The sequence below is a fragment of the Rhinatrema bivittatum genome, chromosome 5, assembly GCF_901001135.1.
Source record: "Rhinatrema bivittatum chromosome 5, aRhiBiv1.1, whole genome shotgun sequence".
Classification (NCBI taxonomy): domain Eukaryota; kingdom Metazoa; phylum Chordata; class Amphibia; order Gymnophiona; family Rhinatrematidae; genus Rhinatrema; species Rhinatrema bivittatum.
Window position 1 is genome coordinate 360,526,221 of NC_042619.1, and position 19,034 is coordinate 360,545,254.

The 19,034-nt window shown below is 42.8% G+C and overlaps 1 protein-coding gene across 3 annotated transcripts in view; it reads left to right on the plus strand.

The window, feature by feature from the left end:
• Positions 1 to 19,034, plus strand: part of UGGT2 (UDP-glucose glycoprotein glucosyltransferase 2) — a 1,031,439-nt gene that overhangs the window by 263,794 nt on the left and 748,611 nt on the right. For all 3 annotated transcript variants that reach the window (XM_029604715.1, XM_029604718.1, XM_029604716.1), the window contains exon 10: positions 5,991 to 6,051. In XM_029604715.1, the coding sequence (XP_029460575.1) occupies positions 5,991 to 6,051 (61 nt within the window). The remainder of the gene's footprint in view (positions 1 to 5,990; positions 6,052 to 19,034) is intronic.

Below are 19,034 nucleotides of genomic sequence, written 5' to 3' on the forward strand. Positions count from 1 at the left end.
TTGAACGGCGCAGGCTAAGGCGGAGGGGATATGCTGGGGACGTCATCTCCACTATTTTGTGGGCTCGCAAAACTTCTACTTCCCTTGCCTATGTCCGGGTCTGGAAGATTTTCGAGCTGGCCTGCGTGGAAGCGGGCGTTACGACACGTTCGGCCCATCTCGCTAGTCTTCTCGTTCCTCCAGCGGGGTCTCGCTAAGGGTCTCTCCTTTGGCTCACTCCGTGTTCAGGTGTCTGCCCTCGGTTCTCTTTTGGGAAGCCTCGATGGCTACGCGGTTGCATTTCATCCGGATATTGTCCATTTTCTCAAAGGGGTCAAACATTTGAAGCCACCGTTGCATCCTACTTGTCCCTCGTGGAGTTTGAACTTGGTCCTTCGGGCGCTCTGTCAGGCTCCTTTTGAGCCCCTTCACCGTTCTACCCTCAAGGATTTGCCGCTCAAGATGGTATTTCTGGTTTCTATTTGCTCCGCCAGACGGGTGTCTGAGATCCAAGCGTTGTCTTGCCGCGAGCCCTTCTTACGTTTCTCGGATTCCGGGGTCTCTCTTAAGACGGTCCCGTCATTCTTATCGAAGGTTGTGTCTTCTTTTCATGTTAATCAGTCGATCGAGCTCCCCGCGTTCTCTTCTGTGGACATTGCAAGCCCTGGCGGGGATGACCTACGCCGTCTGGATGTGAAACGCATTCTCATGCTTTATCTTGAGGTAACTAACGACTTCCGAGTGTCGGATCACCTTTTTGTCTTATGAAGTGGCCCCAACCGGGGCAAACAGGCTTCTAAAACTATGATATCTCTCTGGTTGAAGGAAGCGATCTCGTCGGCTTACATCTGTCAGGGACGTCCGGTCCCGGATGGCCTTAAGGCTCATTCCTTGCGTTCTCAGGCTGCTTCCTGGGTGGTGAGCCAGTCGGTCTCCCCGCAGGAGATATGCAGGGCAGCTACTTGGAAGTCTTTGCATACTTTTGCTCGACATTACTGCCTTGATGTTCAGGCGCCAGTTTTTGGTTCTTTTGGGCGGCAGGTACTTCGAGCGGGCCTGTCAAGATCCCACCCTGTCTAGGGAAGCTTTGGACCCAAAAAACACAAAGGAAGGCGATCTATGATAGCCGTCAGGATGAACAAAAAGAATAGATGCCTGTAGTCTTAAGTAAATCCTTTATTGAAGTGGAGACACAAGGGTAGCTCGACTCTGGCCGAGTTTCGCCGTCTCAAAACTGCTGCCTCAGGGGCTTACATAAATCGTCTTGAGTTCCTAGGTTGTGTGCAAGCAAAGAATGTGAGATGATCATATAAATGACTATATGATCTACAACAATGTTCCTTCTTAGAGAATTTGCAAAACCGGATCTCCACTTGTGAGATGCTTGTACACAACCTAGGAACTCAAGACGATTTATGTAAGCCCCTGAGGCAGCCGTTTTGAGACGGCGAAACTCGGCCAGAGTCGGGCTACCCTTGTGTCTCCACTTCAATAAAGGATTTAGGGAAGCTTTGGTACATCCCATGGTCTGGACTGATCCGGGTATGTACAGGGAAAGGAAAATTAGTTCTTACCTGTTAATTTTCGTTCCTGTAGTACCACAGATCAGTCCAGATGCCCTTCCCTTTCTATCTTCCTGTCCGCTAGAAGATCCTTATGCTATGTGTCCCTTCATTGGAGGCACCGGAAGCATCCATGTGATGATTGCGGGCATTCATGCAAGGGTGTCCATGCATGGAGTTCATTCATTCATCCACTATTTTTTTCTTGTTCAATATTTTCAGAGTTCTCCTGTTATTTGCTCGAGTTCTTCTGTTACTTGCTTGTTCCATGGTGTTTATCTTCTCTGCTTTGACAATGGTTATAATGGGTAGGCTCTGTCCTCATATAGGATACCCTTTCAGTTTTGGTCTGTCTCCACCTGCTGGAAAGGAGGCTCAACCCATGGTCTGGAGTGATCCATGGTACTACAGGAATGAAAATTAACAGGTAAGAACTAATTTTCCTTTTTATGGAGCAATTGGTTCAGGAGCCAACAAGAGAGGGAGAAATTTTAGATTTAATTCTGATTGTAGTGCAGGATTTGGTAAGAGAAGTAATGGTGGAGCTGCTTGACAGTAGTGATCATAATATGGTCAATTATGAATTAATGACTGGAAGGGGGCCAGTATGTAAATCCATGGTTCTAGTGCTAAACTTTCGAAAGGGAAACTTTGACAAAATGAGAAAAATAGATTGAAAAAAACCTGAAAGGTGCAGCTACAAAGGTAAAAAGTGTGCAACAGGTGTGGATATAGTTTAAAAAAAAAATCCTAGAAGCACAGACCAGATTTATTCCATGGTTTAAGAAAGGCGGAAGTAAGGCAAAATGATTACTGGCATGGTTAAAAGGTGAGATGAAAGAGGCTATTTTATCCAAAAGATTTTCATTCAAAAATTGGAAGAAGGAACCATCAGAAGAAAATAAGTATTGGCAAGCTATATGTAAGACATTGATAAGACAGGCTGAGAGAAAATGTGAAAAGAAGTTGGCCATAGAGGCAAAACCTCACAATAAAAACTTTTTAAAATATGTCCGAAGCAGAAAGCCTGCAAGGGAGTTGGTTAGATCGTTGGATGATCAAGGGGTTAAAGGGGCACTTAGAGAACATAAGGCCATTGCGGAAAGATTAAATGATTTCTTTGCTTCCGTGTTTACTGAAGATGAGATTGGAGAGATACCCGTTCTGGAGAAAGTTTTCATGGGTGATGATTCAGATCAACTGAACCAAATCATGGTGAACCTGGAGGATATGGTAGGCCTGATTGACAAATTGAAGAGTAGTAAATCACTTGGAGTGGATGGTATACACCCCAGGGTTCTGAAAGAACTAAAAAATGAAATTTCAGACCTATTAGTAAAAATTTGTAACTATCATTAAAATCATCCAATGTACCTGAAGATTAGAAGATGGCCAATATAAACCCCTATATTTAAAAAGGAATCCAGGGGTGATCCGGGAAACTATAGACCGGTGAGCCCGACTTCAGTGCCAGGAAAAATTGTGGAAACTGTTAAAGAATAAAATCACAAAACATTTAGATAGACATGGTTTGATGGGACACAGCCAGCATGGATTTACCCAAGGGAAGTCTTGCTTCACAAATCTCCTACATTTTTTTTAAGGGGTGAATAAACATGTGGACAAAGGTGAACCAGAAGATGTGGTGCATTTGGATTTTCAGAAGGCGTTTGGCAAAGTCCCGCATGAGAGGCTTGTAAGAAAACTAAAAAGTCATGGGATAGGAGGTGATATCTTTTGTGGGTTGCAAGTTGGTTAAAAGACAGAAAACAGAGAGAAGGATTTAATGGTCAGTTTTCACAGTAGAAAAAGGTAAACGGTGGAATGCCTCAGGGATCTATACTTGGCCAGTGCTTTTTAATATATTTATAAATGATCTGGAAAGGGGTACAACGAGTGAGGTGATCAAATTTGCAGTTGACACAAAATAATGCAGAGTAGTTAAATTTCAAGCGGATTGTGATGAATTGCAGGAGGACCTTGTGAGACTGGAAGATTGGGCTTCCAAAAGGCTGATGAAATTTAACGTGGACAAGTGCAAAGTGATGCATATAGGTGAAAATAACCCTTGCTGTAGTTACACAATGTTAGGTTATATCTTAGGAGTTACCACCCAGAAAAGAGATCTAGACGTCATAGTGGATAATACATTGAAATCGTCAGCCCAGTGAGCTAAGGCAAATAAAAAAGCAAACAGAATGTTAGGTATTATTAAGAAGGGAATGTAAAATAAAACGGAGGATGTCATAATGCCTCTGTATCATTCCATGGTGAGACTGCACCTTGAATACTGTGTGCAGTTCTGGTCACCGCATCTCAAAAAGGATATAGCTGTGCTGGAGAAAGTGCTGAGAAGGGCAACCAAAATGCTAAGGGGCATGGAACGGCTGCCCTATGAGGAAAGGCTAAAGAAGTTAGGGCTGTTCAGTTTGGAGAAGAGACAACTGAGGGGGGGATATGATAGAGGTCTACAAAATCATAAAAGGACTTGAACAAGTTAATATAAATCTGTTATTTACTCTCTCAGATAATAGAAGGACCGGGGGTACTCCATGAAGTTAGCAAGTAGCTCATTTAAAACAAATCGAAGAAAATCTTTTTCATTCAGTGCATATAGTTAAGCTCTGGAATTCATTGCCAGAGGATGTAGTTACAGCAGTTAGTGTAACTGGGTTTAAAAGAGGTTTGGATAAGTTCCTAGAGGATAAATCCATAAACGGCTATGACGGTAATTAATAAGCAATAGTAGCTTATGATCTATCTAATGTTTGGCTACTTGCCAGGTACTTGTGACTTGGACTTGGACAGGGTGCTGGGCTTGATGGACCCTTGGTCTGACCCAATATGGCATATCTTATGTTCCTATGTTCTTATGGTCAGAGCAGGGAAGAGCTGCACTGCTCCTTAATCTAGCCCCTCCCTTCCTGTATTTCAAGTGTATGATGTTACACTATTTAAAATTAAAGCTAATTTTCCAGACTCTTGACCATTTTTCCAGTTTTTCCCCACGTTTCATTTCATGTTTTCCACCCTTTCCAGGAATTTACCAAAAACAAACCAGTCCACTCCAGAGAGTTGTTCCAAACAAAAAATACTTTATTGCAGAGAAAAATAAAGTCCAGAAAGTATAAAATGTAGAAAAATATAAGAATCTGTTCTTCTTGAACAAGCAAATATCACAAATAAATCAAACTCGGTACTTAGGCACTTCCCAAGTTCAAAAAAATCAATTCCTCTTGAACCTTGAAGAAATACAGCAGGGAAAACTTGGACTTCCCAGGACTTCTGAAAAGTGGTTCTTCCCCAGTCACCCCTCAGAGCTAAGGAATTCTCTTCTCCCAATTCAGTAAGGTTTCTCAAATACCGTGTTGGTGATAACTGCCTTCTGGACAAGTTCACAGCCTCCAAGTCCTGGGGAAAGCAATCCTCCTGGATCACCTCCATTTAGTTGGGAGAAATGTACTCAAAGGGAAAACTGCTGTCTCTTTCCCTCTCTGGAGTTCTAGAATAGTGCAAAGTTTATAATGTTTATCCTAAACTCCCTCAATGACATGTCCCCTTCAGACTCATGTAAGGCCTCCTTTGTAACCTTTAACTACTGACCCACACTTTGGGGGATGGGCCCACCTGTCACTCAGATACAATTCTACATCTTCTGTACCTCTTAAGATTCCTAGTATTGCCTATTAGTAAGATACTCTTATGAAAACTTCCTCAGCTTTTGGAAAATATTGGGGGCATTAGCTCTTGGAGCCTCTTGCCACCTCTGGGGTGGGGAGATCATGTGCCAAGGAGGGGAGGATGTTTATTTCAAACAATGAACAGCCCTTCAAACATATTGTAGAAGGGGATGGGGACGGTGTTATTTCAGACTGTTGCAAACACTAACTATACCGGGGGGGGGGGGTAGGTTTCATATTACTGTAGCCAGTAACACATATATATATGACCAAAAGCAAGAAAGCAGATGCATGGCTACTGCTGGTATGTGTACATTGTCTTCTGCAGTACAAGCACTTTAACAGAGAATTTACTAAACACTTAATACCTTTTAGAAAATGCTGTTTGTGCAGACTGTTTAACATGCATTTTAACTAATTTTAGTAATGAAGCCCCATTATAAAAAGCACAAGTAGTATGTGGACTGAAAGGACTGTATATAATCAAACTTCAGCTACAGGCCTCACTTTCAAAGTCAATCAATTTACCACTAATTTCTAGTGGATTTCTTTTCAAAACTGCAGCATAAATAGGTGTTCCAACCTCCTTGAAAGCAAGAGACCAATAAGTGCAGGTTCTGTGAATATCTAGTTTGTTTTATTTAATTTCTTTTTGTAGGGGTTGGAGAGGAAGCTACTACATTTAAAAGACATAAGCCAAAGAAAAATGCTGATATTGTTTGTATGTAGGTTTTTTTTTTTTTTCAGTTTATTTGTTTTCTCTTTACAGATCACTCACCAAAAACACTCTAAATAAAGAAATGAGGAAAGAAATTAAGGAAAATCAAAAGGTTTGTCTGATCCGTTTAATTATAAATAAAGTTCTGGACAAGTTCCATTATAATTTGAGTTTTTTCTAAAAGTGTTGTAGCCCCTCAATTGATTTCTAATACAGGACAGGAAATAATTTTAAAGTTAATCTATTCCTTAATTAAAATAATTGATTTTAAGTCCCAGTTTCTTTTTCTTCTTTTGTTCATGCTGATTTCATAAATTTTGCTTGGTCTTTTGTATTTCACTTACTAACACTGTGGTTTTCTCTCAATTTGTGGAAGTTATAATTGATTTAATACTGCTAGACTTTCTTCTTCAGATTTTCTCCACTGATCCCAGCAGTTTTAGTTATACAAGTATGAGCTATCCAGAAGCTAATAAAGTATAAAATTACAGTGCTTTGATGTAGACATTAGTTGTCATTTATTCTTGTTCTTGTGGCTGTTCCTTTGGCAAGCAGGGCTGAATTAGCAATGACGTGGGTGACATCATCTGATGGCACCGAATGGACTTATCTCTCTGAGCTCATTAAACCTTTTACTCTACTGAGCATGTGCAGGAGTTCCCTTGCGTGCTGCTTCATGAGCTCCTCAGAATCTTTTGTCCAAGCTTCTGCATGGATGTGTATTCTCTCTTCTCTCTCTCTTCTTTTTAATTTTTTAATTTTAATTTTTGCTTTTTAGCATTGGGTTTTCTCTGGTTATTTATTTTCCCATTGCTGCCCTGGCAACCCTCAGTCAGCACTCCCTGTGCTACTAAAAAGAAAAGAGTAAATATAATTAATATTTTTTATTTCCTTTATGATCCAAGAAGGCTGTAGTCAGTGGCCAAGTACTTCTTCCTGGAGTAGGGCTTCCTCAACCCCTTCCATACCGAGCAGGAGCTCCTTGAAGAGGGCCTCCCCTCCCTTCGGTGCCAGATTTTGGATCTGTCATAGCTTCAGGTTTGAGTAGGGTGCAAAAGCGCCAGGCCCTTTTGTGGCTCATGGCACCAAAGATGAGGCACTTTGATGCCATTGATCTAGGTGCTTCCAGCGCTGTAGACCAGGCGCCACTGATGTAGGTGCCGGTGACACAGGCGCATGCTTTGTACCATGGGTGCACTCTGCTTCATTGATGCAGTTCCAATTGGTGCAGTCTTCCCCATCGATGCAAAAGTCTTTGGTTACCACAAGCACAGAAGTTGAGGTTGCCCAGCCTGGGGTTGGTCCTCTATATCTGGGAATGCCAGACAAAATCACAGATCTGGTGACGAGTTCTACTATTTGGAGATAAGGTTCTTTTCAGCCTTTCCTCTTCTGCAATGAGCAATTCATTCCCACAAGTGCCCACAGACCCAAAATCTGGCATCGAAGTGGACCCCTGTCACATTGTGCCTTCAAGATTGGGTTATGTCGGTTGAAGAGAAGAGACCACAGGCAACTGTGATCCGATGCGAAGGCCTCAAGGAGTGGAAGCAGAGCCCTTTTATAGGGCTAGTGAAGGAACTGGCTGATGATGTCATCTGACAGGGCTGCGGGGCTTTTCCCGCTACTGGCCCTTTAAATGTTAAGAGGCATGTACGCCTATGATGGAGCCCAGGGACAGGAGAAGCAGCATCAGCAGCGTCCCTGCCGCAAGGAGAAATGTTCGTCGGCACTTGGGCCATGGAAGAGAGGAAACCGCGGCAGCTCTCCTGTTGCAAAGAGGGCAGAGACAGCGGCTTCCCCTGCTGCGCAGGGTGAAGACTGCGGCAGCCCCTCCTGGTGCACACAGCAGCATTGGGCCATGTAGGAGTGGCAAGTGACGGCGGTCTGGGGCATTGTCGGCCCGGATGGTGAGTGAGGCTGCTCGTGGTCAGGGCCCATGAGCAGCGAGCGCAACACCCCGAAGACAGGATGTGACACCCACTTTTGTTAAGCATTTGTTGTGAAGACTCTAGGGCTGCCAAGAGACCCAAAGGAAGAACCTTGAATTGGTAGTGATTAGAATGCACCAGAAATCTGAAGAGTTTCCCATGAAGCGGATATATGAGAATGAGAATATATGTTATTTATCAGAACCAGGGCGCATACTCTGCCCGACTTTGGATAAAGGGTAGCATGATGTGGACAGCATTCATTTTCAACCTCTCACATAACAGGCTCTTGTTCGGCCTTTGAAAATAGAGTATAGGCCCCAATCCCCCACAACTTCTTGGCAATAAGAAAAAAAGTGGGAATAGAATACCTCGCCATGGTCTTTGGGAGGGACAAGTTCTCTCACCCACTGGCTAAGAAGCAATTTCACTTCAAGACAGACCTGTGCTGAGTGAGACAGATCGGGACTGAAGACTAACATTGATGCAGCGCTGGAGAAAGGGAAGAAGTACAAACAATAATCAGATTCTACAATTTTGAGGACCAGACAGTACTTAGTGATCTTCTGCCACTCTTCAAAAAGCAGGGGAATCCTCTGTCCAACCGGAAAGATAAAACCCTGAGAATCAAGTCTCATTAAAAACTAAGCTATTGTGGCATCTTAGGCTGACATCTCCCATGCCGGCCATCCATGTACCTCCAGCTGTTGCTGAGGCAGCGCAGGTGGAATTCAATACTGCAAAATTGGTGGAGGGGGGTATCTCTGGAAACAGAGAATACTTAAAAACAATAAAGGATGTCTAATAAAGAGACTGTGCCAAGGACAAGGGATGGCTTACCATAAACATTCTTGCACAGACCGGGGTATGAGAAGAGAGGTAATCAAATTTGCGGATGACACAAAATTATGCAAAGTAGTAGAATCTCAAGCGGATTGTGATAAATTGCAGGAGGACCATGTGAGACTGGAAGATTGGGCTCCCAAATGGCAGATGAAATTTAATGTGAACAAGTGCAAGGTTATGCATATAGGAAAAAATAACCCTTACTGCAGTTAAACAATGGAGAAGAGGCGGCTAAGGGGGGATATGATAGAGGTCTTTAAGATCATGAGAGGTCTTGATCGAATAGATGTGACTCGGTTATTTACACTTTCGAATAATAGAAGGACTAGGGGGCATTCCATGAAGTTAGCAAGTAGCACATTTAAGACTAATCGGAGAAAATTCTTTTTCACTCAGTGCACAATAAAGCTCTGGAATTTGTTGCCTGAGGATGTGGTTAGTGCAGTTAGTGTAGCTGGGTTCAAAAAAGGTTTGGATAAGTTCCTGGAGGAGAAGTCCATTAACTGCTATTAAATCACGTTTACTTAGGGAATAGCCACTGCTATTAACTGCATCAGTAGCATGGGATCTTCTTAGTGTTTAGGTAATTGCCAGGTTCTTGTGGCCTGGTTTGGCCTCTTTTGGAAACAGGATGCTGGGCTTGATGGACCCTTGGTCTGACCCAGCATGGCAATTTCTTATGTTCTTATCTTAGGAGTTATCACCCAGGAAAGAGATCTAGGTGTCATTGAAATCATTGGCTCAGTGTGCTTTGGTGGTCAAAAAGGCAAAAAGAATGTTAGGAATTATTGGAAGGGAATGGCAAATAAAACGATGGATGTCATAATGCCTCTATCGCTCCATAGTGAGACCGGACCTTGAATACTGTGTGCAATTCTGGTCACCACATCTCAAAAAAGATATAATTGCGCTGGAGAAAGTGCAGAGAAGGGCAACCAAAATAAGGGGTATGGGAATGGCTTCCCTATGAGGACAGACTATTAGGATTGTTCAGTTTGTAGACGAGATGACTGAGGGGGAATATGATAGAGATCTACAGAATCATGAAAGGACTTGATCAGGTTAATGTAAATTGGTTATTTACTCTCTCAGATGATAGAAGGACTAGAGGGCACTCTATGAAGTTAGCAAATAGCTCATTTAAAACAAGTCAAAAAAATTCTCTCTCACTCAGCTCATAGTTAAGCTCTGGAATTCATTGCAAGAAGATATGGTTACGGCAGTTAGTATAATTAGGTGTATAAAAGGTTTGGATAAGTTCCTAGATGAAAAATCCATAAACTGCTATTAATTATTAGGGATGTGCTTTGTTTTCAGCCCGCCATGGGAAAAATTCCTTCCGGTCTCGGCCTCCCTGATCCAGGACAAATGCACATCCCTATTAATTATTAAGTAATAGTAGCTTGAGATCTATTTAATGTTTGGGTACTCGCAAAAAAGAAATATTTGGGGATAGTGCAGTCCTCTAATAATAACCTGAAACCCCTTTTCAGGATAGTAAAATCTTTGGTTGGGGAAGAAAAGTGTTTGTTATCCCAGGACAAGCAGGATGCTAGTCCTCACATATGGGTGACGTCATTGAACGGAGCCCAGGCGGGAAAACTTTCTGTCAAAGTTTCTAGAAACTTTTGACTGGCCCAGTGAGGCCACTGAGCATGCCCAGCATGCTATGATATTCTCTGCCACAGGTGTCTCTCTTCAGTCTTTGTTTTTTCCACGCTGCAGCCAGCATCGCGGAACCGGAGCCGTTGAGTTTTTCTCAACCTTCTCGTGACTATTTAGTCTAAAAAAAGTGATATTCTCTCTCACAAAATCTCTCGGGGTCTCTCCTTACCGGCCGGTAAGTAACCCAGTCTTGATTTAATTTTCGGAGAAGTAGAAAAAATTTACCTCAGTCGAATCGACGGCCGTCATTCGATAAAATGTCGACAGGATTTAAAAAATGTCCTGTTTGTACTAGGAAAATGTCACTCACAGACCCGCACACCGAATGTGTGATGTGTTTGGGTGACAAACATGACGTACAAAATTGTCCGCAATGTGCAGAAATGACGCCGAAATCGAGGAAAACCAGGCTTGAAAAAATGGAACATTTGTTCAGCCTGCAACTTATACCTTCCCCGTCGCAGTCGTCGAGGTCGTCTCCGGCTGGAGCGACTAAGCGAGTGATACTTAAAAAACCTCGCCCGGGACCGTCGGGAGATCATTCTTCCCCTTCCTCGTCTTCGACGTCACCAAAGTCCTCTGAAAAATCGAAGTCAAAACATCGACATTGACACAGAAGCCCCCCGTTGTCTGACTCTGCTTTCCAGCAGCCCTCGACAGCTAAGCGGCCTAGAACACAGGAAACGTCGGAGTCTTCCACGCCTCGGCCTACTTCGACTCCATTGATGACACCAGATCCAATACAAACTACGTGTCAGGAAACTGGTACCATCAAGCCTGCGCCACCGCCCACAACCGCTCTGCTTTCAACGGTTGTGCGGCCGGAATTGTCCGATTTCATCCGACAAGCGATTTCTCAGGCTTTCAAAGAACAGTTTACAATGCCGACTTCATTGTCGATGCCGATGATTTCCACATCGATGCCGGCAAATTTGCCGATGCCAGTGGGCACACCAATGCCGGGGCCATTCTTGACCCCGACGGTACACACAGACTCGACGTCGACACCGAAGATCATAACGTCATCGACGTCGATATACGCACAAATTCCAGCGATACCTTCCATGTTACCACCGGCGACGGACTCGACACCAAGGGCACCACCCTCGACAGCTTCATCGAGGACACCCATCCTTCCCTCGACAATAACAGAGAAGGACACTAGTGATACTGAAGAATTGGCACTTTTCCAACGCCTTTTGAAAAAATATCACAAAGTTGTCGACACAGCTCCTCAAAAAGCCATGGAAGTGACTCCTCCCACAATTTCTATCGATGACCCATTACCTGGGCCATCGGGTATTTTTACAAAGAAAATCTCAAGAACTCCTTATCAACAGCCAGAGGAAGAAGATTCTTGGGATGATCCAGGATCAGATACTTCTTCTGAAGAGTTCATGTCCGAACCATCACCTCCTGAAGAAAGGAAAAGGTCACCACCTAAGGACTTATCTTTTTCAAGTTTTGTCCAAGAGATGGCGGATACAATTCCATTTAAACTCTCATCAGAAGATGATTCAAGACAGCATACCTTAGAGGTGCTGCAATTTGTGGACCCGCCAAAACAAGTTCTGGCAATCCCCATCCATGAAGTCCTGTTGGATCTACAGCAACGAGTGTGGGAACACCCATGCACTGTTCCAGCGGTCAATAAGCGTCTAGACACTACCTACCTAGTGCAGCAGGCACCAGGCTTTCAAAAGGCACAGCTACCACATCAATCTGTGGTAGTAGAATCTGCCCAGAAAAAATCTAAAAGGGTACGTCCACATTCTTCAGCTCCTCCAGGGAAGGATCATCGTTTTCTGGACTCCCTAGGCAAAAAAGTGTACCAAGGTGCACTTTTATCTTCCAGAATCTCTGCCTATCAACTGTACATGACACAATACCAAAGGGATCTCTGGAAGCAAATGGAGCACTTCACAAATTCTCTCCCAGAGCAGTTTCAAGAATCTGCACAATCCATTATCACCAAAGGCCTCGAGGCTGGGAAACATGAGGTAAGGGCTGCTTATGACAACTTTGACACAGCCTCAAGAACAGCAGCAGCTGGCATTACAGCAAGAAGATGGGCCTGGTTGAAAGCATCAGATCTCAGGCCTGAAGTGCAAGACAAGCTCGTAGATTTGCCATGCCGTGGGGATAACTTGTTTGGAGAGAAGGTACAGGATGCTGTCCAACAACTTAAGGATCATACGGAGACCTTAAGAAAGCTATCACAACTGCCTCAAGAACCAACCACCCAGGCCCCTAGACGTTTTCCCCGTAGGGAACCTAGACGTCCATATTACAGGCCAAGAAGGTACTATAATCAGCCTACCAGAACTAGACCTTCTAGGCCTACCCAGCGCGCTCAGGCCAGACAACAAAGACCAGCCCGTGCTCAGCCTCCTCCACAGACAGGTCCAGCTACGGGTTTTTGAAAACACAAATCCAGAGATCAGACCCACCCTCCAAAACCCCAAACAACACATTCCAGTGGGAGGAAGAATTTCATATTTCCACTCAAATTGGGAAAACATAACCACAGACCAATGGGCACTTTCCATTGTAGCTCACGGTTACAAACTAAATTTTCTCTCAATTCCTCCAGAATTCCCACCAACTTCCTACCCACAACAAAATTCCCAAATGATTCAGTTACAAATAGAATTATCCACCCTTCTGACAGCCAGGGCCATTCAACCGGTGCCCAGGTCTCAGCAGGGCAGAGGATTCTACTCCAGATATTTCCTCATTCCAAAGAAAACTGGAGGCCTACGTCCCATCCTAGACCTCAGAATCTCAACAAATTTCTAAAGAAAGAAAGGTTCAGGATGGTTTCACTAGGCACAATGCTACCACTTCTTCAAACAGGAGATTGGCTCTGTTCTCTGGATCTTCAAGATGCTTACGCCCATATACCAATATACCCTCCTCATCGCAAGTATCTGCGCTTCAAGGTGGGCCTTCAACATTATCAATACAGAGTACTGCCATTCGGACTAGCTGCTGCTCCCAGAGTGTTCACCAAATGTCTGGCAGTAATAACAGCACACCTACACAAGCAAGGTGTACATGTTTTCCCATATCTAGACGATTGGCTCATCAGAAGCCAATCTCAACAAGGAGCAATGCAGTCTCTCAATAAAACTATTGCTCTACTACTCTCCATGGGATTTCTCATCAATTATCCAAAATCACACCTATCTCCAAACCATCTCCTACAGTTCATAGGAGCGGATTTAAACACCAACCTATCAAAGGCATTTCTACCCGAAGATCGAGCAAAAACACTGTCTCTACTGGCAAGCTCGATTCACTCCAAGAAACAAGCAACAGCTCATCAGTTTCTCACATTACTAGGCCACATGGCATCCACAGTTCACGTCACTTCTATGGCAAGACTGGCCATGAGGGTAACTCAATGGACTTTAAGATCACAATGGATCCAAGCCATTCAACCACTTTATTCTCCAATTCAAGTAACCCACCAACTACGCTCTTCTCTACTATGGTGGGTGAACAAGGACAATCTGTGCAAGGGCCTACCCTTTCAACAACCAGTCCCACAAGTAACTCTGACTACAGATGCATCCACCTTGGGTTGGGGAGCTCACATAGGGAATCTCCAAACACAAGGAACATGGACAAAGCTGGAAGCAACATTTCAAATCAATTTCCTGGAACTTCGAGCTATACGTTATGCTCTACATGCCTTCAAGGACTGCCTTACAAACAAGACTGTGCTGATCCAAACAGACAACATAGTAGCCATGTGGTACATCAACAAACAAGGAGGGACAGGCTCATACCTCCTTTGTCAAGAGGCAGCTCAGATATGGGGTTGGGCCCTGAGAAACTCCATATTTCTCAAGGCCACTTACCTAGCAGGCATTCACAATGTAGTGGCAGACAGACTCAGTCGTCAATTCAAACCACACGAATGGGCACTAGATCCCACAGTAGTGACCAGGATATTTCAACGTTGGGGACAACCAACAGTAGACCTCTTTGCATCACATCTGAATCACAAAGTGAACAATTACTGTTGCCTATACAACCTGAACAACAGGCCATCCAAGGACGCCTTTGCTCGCCCTTGGAACTCAGGCCTCTTATATGCGTATCCTCCGATACCACTCATAACCAAAACTCTAGTGAAGCTACAACAAGACAAGGGGACAATGATACTCATAGCCCCATATTGGCCTCGACAAGTATGGTTTCCCACATTGCTAGATCTCTCAGTCAGGAATCCCATTCGTCTGGGAACAGCTCCCACTCTCATAACTCAGGATCAGGGTCTGTTGCGCCATCCCAACCTTCAATCCCTATCCCTGACAGCTTGGATGTTGAAAGCTTGATCTTACAACCACTCAATCTTCCAGCTAACATTTCCCAAGTTCTTATAGCTTCACGTAAACCTTCCACAAGGAAGAACTACGCTTCCAAATGGAAGAGATACACTTTGTGGTGCAGGCAAAAAGACATCAATCCTTTCACTTGCCCCACAAAGTCTTTATTGGACTACCTGTACCTTCTTTCAGAATCTGGTCTACAGACTTCATCTGTAAGAGTACATTTAAGTGCAATTTCAGCTTACCATAATCAGGTATCAGATGCACCTATTTCCACACAACCTCTAGTAAAAAGATTTATGAGAGGTTTAGTTCTTCTTAAACCACCAATTAGACACCCAGTCACTCAATGGGATCTAAATTTGGTTCTATCTAGACTCATGTGTTCTCCTTTTGAACCCATTGATTCCAGTGACCTGAAATTTCTTACATGGAAAACTATCTTCCTCATAGCCATTACATCAGCTAGAAGGGTTAGTGAGTTACAAGCACTAGTCACATATGAACCCTACACTAAGTTCTTACATGACAGAGTGGTTCTCCGTACTCATCCTAAATTCCTCCCTAAGGTAGTTACGGAATTCCACTTAAACCAATCTATAGTTTTACCCACTTTCTTTCCAAGGCCTCATGCTCACCAAGGAGAAAGGGCCTTACACACCTTAGATTGCAAGCGTACTCTGTCTTTCTACTTAAACCGCACTGCAGTTCACAGGAAATCCAATCAACTCTTTGTTTCCTATGACCCAAACAAACCAGGGAAAGCAGTGGGTAAACATACTCATCAACTGGTTAGCAGATTGCATACAGTTTTGCTATGAGAAAAGCAGGCCTTCCTCTCCAAGGGCGAGTAAAGCACATGCAGTAGGGCAATGTCAACTTCAGTTGCACACTATCGTTCAGTGCCAATACTTGACATATGTAAAGCAGCAACATGGAGTTCTCTTCACACATTTGCAGCTCATTACTGTTTGGACATGCAGGGACGACAAGATTCAACCTATGGACAATCTGTCTTAAAGAAACTTGTTTTCCAGCTTAAACCCAACTCCTACTACAACCTGAACTGCTGTGATCTTCGGCTGATCATTCAACAAAAACATAGCACTACACAATGACTCAGCCTCTAGCTCGCTATTCACCCATATGTGAGGACTAGCATCCTGCTTGTCCTGGGATAAAGCAAAATTGCTTACCTTGTAATAGGTTTTATCCCAGGATGTCAGGATGTAGTCCTCACAGAACCCACCCGCCACCCCGCGGAGTTGGGCTTTCTATTTTTATTATTCTTTTTGCTAAAGCTTTTGCTACATACTAGACTGAAGAGAGACACCTGTGGCAGAGAATATCATAGCATGCTGGGCATGCTCAGTGGCCTCACTGGGCCAGTCAAAAGTTTCTAGAAACTTTGACAGAAAGTTTTCCCGCCTGGGCTCCGTTCAATGACGTCACCCATATGTGAGGACTACATCCTGCTGTCCTGGGATAACACCTATTACAAGGTAAGCAATTTTGCTTTCTAATTTGAGGATCTTCCTGATTGTGAAAAGCTGATCCATTTCTTTGATGGAAAAGTAAATGGATTATTAGAAGACCTGAGTAAGGATCCTTTAAAAGAGGTGTTGGAGTTGCAGGTGGATAAAGATGCAGGAGTAAGAAAGGGTGATAGATTTGAAGAAATGTCTCTCTTAGAATTAAATAAGTTCATGTCTCAGATGAAACCAGCCTCCCCTTTCATAGATCCATATCTCTCATGGTTGTTAAAAGATGCAAAATTATGGTGTGGTTACAAACTTTGGTAAATGGTTGTCTGAAGAAGGGATATTTACCCCTCAGGTAAAAACAGTAGTAGTTTTGCTGTGGTTGAAAGGTGAAAATTTAGATCAGAGATTGTCAAAATTACAGACCTGTTTCTAATTTTCCTTTTATGGCAAAAATTGTAGAGAAGGTTGTTACTACTCAACTGTCAGATTATATTGAAAGTTCTGAATTATTGGATATTGCACAGGAGGCCTTTTCTCGAGGATGTAGTACAGAGGCTTTGTTGACATTTGTTATGGAGGAAATATTGGTGAGAAGAAATAATGAATCTGTTTTACTTGTACTTCTAGATCTCTCAAGTGACTTAAATCTAGTAGATCATTGTATTTTGTTGAGGCATTGCGAAGCTTTAGGATTGGGTGGTACTGTTTGATATTGTCTTTCAAGTTTTTTAACCGATAGAAAGCAATTTATGTTTTGACAAGGGAATTAATCTATGTGCACTGAATTGCAGACAGGGGTACCAAAGGGTTCCTCATTATCCCTTATTCTTTTTAATGTTTTTTAGTTCTTTGGGTAAAATGGTTAAGGAAGAACAGCTACAAAAGTAAAAAGTGTGCAAGAGGCATGGTCATCCTAGAAGCACAATCCAGATGTATTCCACACATTAAGAAAGGTGGAAAGAAGGCAAAACGATTACCGGCGTGGTTAAAAGGGGAGGTGAAAGAAGCTATTTTAGCCAAAAGATCTTCATTCAAAAATTGGAAGAAGGATCCAACAGAAGAAAATAGGATAATGCATAATCGTTGGCAAGTTAAATGTAAGACATTGATAAGACAGGCTAAGAGAGAATTTGAAAAGAAGTTGGCCATAGAGGCAAAAACTCACAGTAAAAACTTTTAAAAATATATCCGAAGCAGAAAGCCTGTGAGGGAGTCAGTTGGACCGTTAGATGATGAAGGGGTTAAAGGGGCACTTAGAGAAGATAAGGCCATCACGGAAAGATTAAATGATTTCTTTTCTTCGTTGTTTACTGAAGAGGATGTTGGGGAGGTACCCTTACTGGAGAAGGTTTTCATGGGTAATGATTCAGATGGACTGAACCAAATCTTGGTGAACCTAGAAGTTGTGGTAGGCCTGATTGACAAACTTAAGAGTAGTAAATCACCTGGACCGGATGGTATACACCCCAGAGTTCTGAAGGAACTAAAAAATGAAATTTCAGACCTATTAGTAAAACTTTGTAAACTTCCATTGTACCTGAAGATTGGAAGATAGCTAATGTAACCCCCATATTTAAATAGGGCTCCAGGGGCGATCTGGGAAACTACAGACCGTTTAGCCTGATTTCAGTGCCAGGAAAAATAGTGGAAAGTATTCTAAACATCAAAATCACGGAACATATAGAAAGACATGGTTTAATGGAACAAAGTCAGCATGGCTTTACCCAAGGAAAGTCTTGCCTCACAAATCTGCTTCACTTTTTTGAAGGAGTTAATAAACATGTGGATAAAGGTGAACCTGTAGATGTAGTGTACTTGGATTTTCAGAAGGCATTTGACAAAGTTCCTCATGAGAGGCTTCTAGGAAAAATAAAAAGTCATGGGATAGGTGGCGATGTCCTTTTGTGGATTACAAACTGACTAAAAGACAGGAAACAGAGAGTAGGATTAAATGGACAATTTTCTCAGTGGAAGGGAGTGGCAGTGGAGTGCCTCAGGGATCTGTATTGGGACCGGTACTTTTCAATTTATTTATAAATGATCTGGAAAGAAATACGGCAAGTGAGGTAATCATATTTGCAGATGATACAAAATTGTTCAGAGTAGTTAAATCACAAGCAGATTATGATAAATTGCAGGAAGACTTTGTGAGGCTGGAAAATTGGGCATCAAAATGGCAGATGAAATTTAATGTGGACAAGTGCAAGGTGATGCATATAGGGAAAAATAACCCATGCTATAGTTACACAATGTTAGGTTCCATATTAGGTGCTATAACCCAAGAAAGAGATCTAGGCGTCATAGTGGATAACACATTGAAATCGTCAGTTCAGTGTGCTGCGTCAGTCAAAAAATCAAACAGAATGTTGGGAATTATTAGAAAGGGCATGGTGAATAAAATGGAAAATGTCATAATGCCTCTGTATCGCTCCATGGTGAGACCGCACCTTGAATACTGTGTACAATTCTGGTCGCCGCATCTCATAAAAGATATAATTGACTTTCAGGAAAAGGCTGAAAACTTGGCTTTTTAAAAAAGCCAATCCAGACCTCAACTGATCCCTTTTACCGTCATCACAAACACTTTGTTAATGGGTTTAAATAGAAAGTACTCACCAACACCAACACTATGTCATCAATCTCATTCACGATATATATTCTTCCACATTGGAATCAATTTTGCATCTCTGTAAATAATTTTGCTGTCAGTTAATCTGTAAATAATTTTGCTGTCACTCAATCTTCCTTTCTACTTCCGCTTCCAGTTGTACTTCCCTGTTTTATTGTAACTGCATTTCCGTTAACCATGCACTTGTTATAGTTGCTCAA